General features: G+C 53.4%; 1 protein-coding gene across 1 annotated transcript in view; it reads left to right on the top strand.

Moving 5' to 3' along the window:
• The window catches only part of LOC107114944 (histone deacetylase 6-like), a gene marked incomplete at its 3' end in the record, with an annotated part of 20247 nt that overhangs the window by 10852 nt on the left and 4591 nt on the right, over positions 1-4804 (top strand). Inside the window, exons 9-13 of the mRNA XM_015416555.1 lie at positions 261-320; positions 444-533; positions 1569-1675; positions 1794-1861; positions 2819-2999. Coding sequence (XP_015272041.1) covers positions 261-320; positions 444-533; positions 1569-1675; positions 1794-1861; positions 2819-2999 — 506 coding nt within the window. The remainder of the gene's footprint in view (positions 1-260; positions 321-443; positions 534-1568; positions 1676-1793; positions 1862-2818; positions 3000-4804) is intronic.

Genomic DNA, 4804 nt, shown 5'->3' with positions numbered 1-4804 from the left:
AGGAAAGGAGATTGTGATCCGTTCTGAGACTCCTTCTGGTAGCAAAGGGCGGGGTATACACCCAATCTCCTTCTCTTTTTCTTCTTCCCATAATGCAAAGCTCTCTTGCCCCTGTGCTTTTTTCCCTGCTATGAAGGCCCTTCCGGGAGCTTCGGGCTTTCAGTAGCCCCGAGACTGCCAAGCAAAAGTTTGTTTTTTCTCCTGTGGCTGGTGGGAAGGGACATTGGTGCTGACATGTTTTATGTGTTTTCTTTTTTCAGTTCCAGCCCCAGCTGGTCCTGGTGGCTGCTGGTTTCGACTCGGTCATCGGTGACCCCAAGGTACAAAAAGCCTCTCTCCTGCTTGCAGGGACAGCACCCGTCAGCAATAGCTTCCCCTTTCCCTGACGTACAACCTTTCCTTGGTCAGAAGAGCGGGGAAATTACCTTTCTTTGTTCCTTTAGGGGGAGATGGCTGCTTCCCCAGCATGCTTTGCACACCTGACGCATCTGTTGATGTCGCTGGCCGGGGGCAAGCTGGTTCTCTCTCTGGAGGTGAGCGATGTGTGGTTTCCGTCTCTCTGCTGCTGATACTATCCTTCCCCCCTCCCCCGCCCTGCACAGCTCGTTTGAAGATGCAGCGGGACAGTGTTAACGCAGGGGGTCTCCCCACGTTTTTGAGCCTGTGGGCACCTTTGGAATTCCAACTCAGCATGGTGGGTGCAGCCTCAAAATGGCTGCTGCAGGAGGCGGAGCCAACCACAAAATGGCTGCCACAGCTTACCTTCAGCTTAAAAGAACCTTACCTGTTCTCACAAGGACAGTTCTGGAAAGAACTAGCTCAGCCCCACTTGCCTCGCAGGGGATCTGTTGTGGGGAGGGGAAGGGAAGGAGATTGTAAGCCGCTCCGAGACTCCAAGTGACGGGTGGGGTATAAATCCAATCTCCTTCTCCTCCTACTCTTTTTCTTCTTCTTCTTCTTCTGGATGACCTTGGGCAAGCCGTAGTTCTGTCAGAGGTGTTCTTGAACAGAGCAGTTTCTGTCAGAGCTCTCTCATCCCCGCCTACCTCACAGGGCCTCTGTTGTGGGGAGGGGAAGGGAAGGGAGTTTGTAAGCTGCTCTGAGACTCCGCGTCAGGGGCTGGGTATAAATCCAATCTCTTCTCCTTCAGTCACACAATGAGGATCCTTGTGCTGTGGTGGCAGCTGCTGCCAAAGCAACGCTTTTAAAAATATGCACAGCCAATCGGAAGCCTGACTGGGCCAAAGCCCTCCCCCCTGCCCCCTTTCCAAAAAACATGGTGGGCACCAGTGTTCCCTCTAAGCTGAGTTAGTGTGAGCTAGCTCACAGTTCTTTTAGCCGCCGGCTCACACATTTTTGTCGTAGCTCAGGAAGGGATGGCTCCAGAGCAAACTAATTGATGCAGCAGCCAAATCACCTGCTCACAACTTTAATGCCATTAGCTCAGAAAGTAGAATTTTCGCTCACGAGACTCCACAGCTTAGAGGGAACATTGGTGGGCACCAAAAAAAGGTGTTGGTGGGCACCACGTTGGGGACCCCTGCTGTAATGTTTCTCCTCCTCCTCAGGGCGGGTACAATCTCCAGTCCTTGGCGGAGGGAGCCTGCATGGCCCTGAAGACTCTGCTTGGAGACCCCTGCCCCCTGCTGGAACCTCCCCATGTCCCATGTAGCAGGTGAGCAAAGAGGATGGCGCTGGGTGTCGGGAGGGGGAAAGTTTTTCTCTCCCCTCCCCAATCAAGCCTGTGCTCCAGCCGACTGATGTTTCCTCTTCTCTCTCTCTCTTCTCCACAGCGGCCTCCGTTCAGTGTCCCAGACACTGGCCGCTCACTGCAAGTACTGGAAGAGCCTCCGGAGGACCGGTAGGTCTCCAAGAACAGCTCCCGTTTCTTCTCTGCCTGAGGCAGTAACCAAAACCGGGGTGGTGGTGGTGGGGGTTCTTGTTTATTCTATTCATTTATATGTTTCTTTTCTCCCCAGTGAGAACCCTAAGCAGCTTACATCATTCTCCTCTCCTCAATTTTATCCCCACAACAGCCTTGTGAGGGAGGTTAGGCTGAGAGTGTGTGACCTGCCCAAAGTCACCCCGAGAGCCAGTTTGGTGTAGTGGTTAGGAGCACAGACTCTAACCTGGGAGAACCGGGGTTGATTCCCCACTCTCCACTTGCACCTGCTGGATGACCTTGGGCCAGCCATAGTTCTGTCAGAGCTGTTCTCTCAAGAGCAGTCCTCCAAACAGCTCTCTCAGCCCCGCCTACCTCACACGGTGTCTGTTCTGGGGAGGGGAAGGGAAAGGAATCTATAAGACGCTCTGGGACTCCCGAGTGAAGGGGCCGGGTAGAAATCCAATCTCTTCTTTTTCTTCACCAGTTTGGTGTAGTGGTTAAGTGCACGGACTCTAATCTGGGAGAACCGGGTTTGATTCCCCACTCCTCCACTTGCACCTGCTGATGTGACCTTGGGTCAGTCACAAGCTCTGGGACCGCTGTTCTTGAAAAAGAGCAGTTTGTGTCAGAGCTCTCTCAGCCCCACCCACCTGTTGTGGGGAGGGGAAGGAAAAGAAGACTGTAAACTGCTCTGAGACTCCAAGTGAAGGGCGGGGTATAAATCCAATCTCTTCTTCTCTTCTTCTTTTTCTTCTTCTTCCATGGCACAAGTGGGGATTCGAACCTGGATCTTTTAGGTACTAGTCCAGCCCTCTTAACCGCTACATCACCCTGGCTTTCTGTTCCGTCTTGGCTCCTTACCTCTCTCCCTACCCAACAGGCTGCGTCTCCTTCCAGGAACCCTAAAACCCGTGATCTCCCCTCGTGCTGCAGGTGCCGACTTGCCTCAGGAGGGTGGCGAAGATGCTGGTGCCACTCTGCCTGCATCCACCCCCCCGCCGGTGCCGGAAACCCTGCCCAGACCAGAAGCTGAACCCGTGAGACCCCTGCCCCCTTCCCGCACCGGGCTGGTCTATGACGAGAAGATGACGCAGCACTACAACATGTGGGACAGGTAAGGAGCACCAGGGTGGGGCTGAGCCAGGTGAGTCTGCGGTGGAGGCGGGTGTCCTTTTCAGGGCCGGGAGGAGGAAAGAGCCGCAGATCGCGAAGTCTCTGCTTCAGACACCAACCCAGGCTCTACGATGCTTACAGTCCTTTCAGTGAATCAATCTGTTTATGCCCTGACCTGGAGAGCCCAGGCAAGGCCAATCTCGGACGCTATGTGGGGCCGACCCAGAGGCAGGCTATCAAGCCACTTCTGGGGCCGACCCAGAGGCAGGCTGTCAAGCCACTTCTCTGAATGTCCTTTGTGCCCCAGTAGGAGTCGCCAGGGGTCACCATAACGTCTAGGCACGGGCACACACCAACACGCACACACGCATGCACACATACACAAAATGCCAAAAAAAGCCCTCAAAAAAAATCTGTCTGGCCTGCCTTCCAGGAAGGGCAGGGGCCGTGGCTCAGTGGCAGAGCCTGTGCTTTGCATGCAGAAGGTCCTAGGCTCAACCCCCGGCATCCCCAGTTAAAAGGGCCAGACAGGAGGTGATGACATGAGACCCTGGCTCAGTGGCAGAGCCTCTGCTTGGCATGCAGAAGGACCCAGGTTCAATCCTCGGCATCCCCAGTTAAAAGGACCAGGCAGGAGGTGATGAGAAAGACCTCCGCCTGAGACCTTGGAGAGCCGCTGCCAGTCCAAGTAGACAATCCTGACCCTGATGAACCAATGGTGTGATTCAGTCGAAGGCAGCTTCATGTGTTCAGGGTTCAGTGCCTTCCTCTTTACAAGCTAAGCGGTAGTGATGCTGGATCCCTGGAGGAAGAGCTGCTGCCCTGGCGAACGGTCTGCTGAACACACACCACCCTTTTTCCTTTGTCTGCTAGCTGGAGGCCGTGCATCACAGCCCTTTGGTTTGCATCTGCATCAGAGTCCTGCCTTTCGGTCTTCCTTACTGTGTGTGTGTGTTAGATCCCCAAGCATCGAGAATAAATCCACGTTTCAGGAAAGCAAAATTTATTTCAAAGCTTTGGAAAGATACTCAAACAAATCCTTTGTTAGGAATGGGTACAAACAGCCAGGGCAAGCATAATAAAGGGATTTGAACAAGGTACCGAACCAATGGATCACTTTCCCGCTGGCGGGTAAAAGGAAACGGTTGCGCGCTCAATCCCTGGGAACACTGCTATCTCCAGACATAATATAGGTGCAGTTCCCAGGCTCTAAAGGCAACAAGCTAGCATTCAAGCTCACCTCCTACACCACGTCCTCCAGATGTTTGACTTAAGCATTACAGCAGAATAAAATACAGGCTAGCAGGCAGAGGGGGGGAGGAATAAACTGTACAGCCGTACAAGTAACACAGAACACAATGGCAGCTTGCTGACATACTGCCCCCTCCAAAATACATCTTACCCTCCGTCTCCCGGGCAGGGCGGGAGATCTCCCGGTTTGGGCGGGAGGCCTCCCGGTTTGTCCGGGAACTTCTTGTGGAACTTACGAATCAGATAAGGGGCCCGAATATCCCCTTCTTCCACCCATTCACGGTGCTGGGGTCCGAAATCCACCCACTCAATGAGGTACCAGAGTTTACCACGTTTCAGTTTGGAGTCGAGGATGTCTGCAACCTCAAAATGTTCATCCCCCTCAAGTAGTACAGGCGGAGGGGGAGTCACTGATGGCCTCCAGGGAGAGGTACCAGGATCCTTTTTCAACAAACTCATGTGAAAAACAGAATGTAAAGCCCTTAGATTCTTTGGCAGTTCAACATCAACAGCAACGTCATTGATGATTTTACGCACTTTGAAAGGCCCAATAAA

Source organism: Gekko japonicus, unplaced genomic scaffold, assembly GCF_001447785.1.
Source record: "Gekko japonicus isolate JY-2015 unplaced genomic scaffold, Gekko_japonicus_V1.1 scaffold2807, whole genome shotgun sequence".
NCBI classification, from domain to species: Eukaryota; Metazoa; Chordata; class Lepidosauria; order Squamata; family Gekkonidae; genus Gekko; species Gekko japonicus.
The sequence above is the reverse complement of the archived record's forward strand: the minus strand, read 5'-3'. Positions and strand labels throughout refer to the sequence as shown.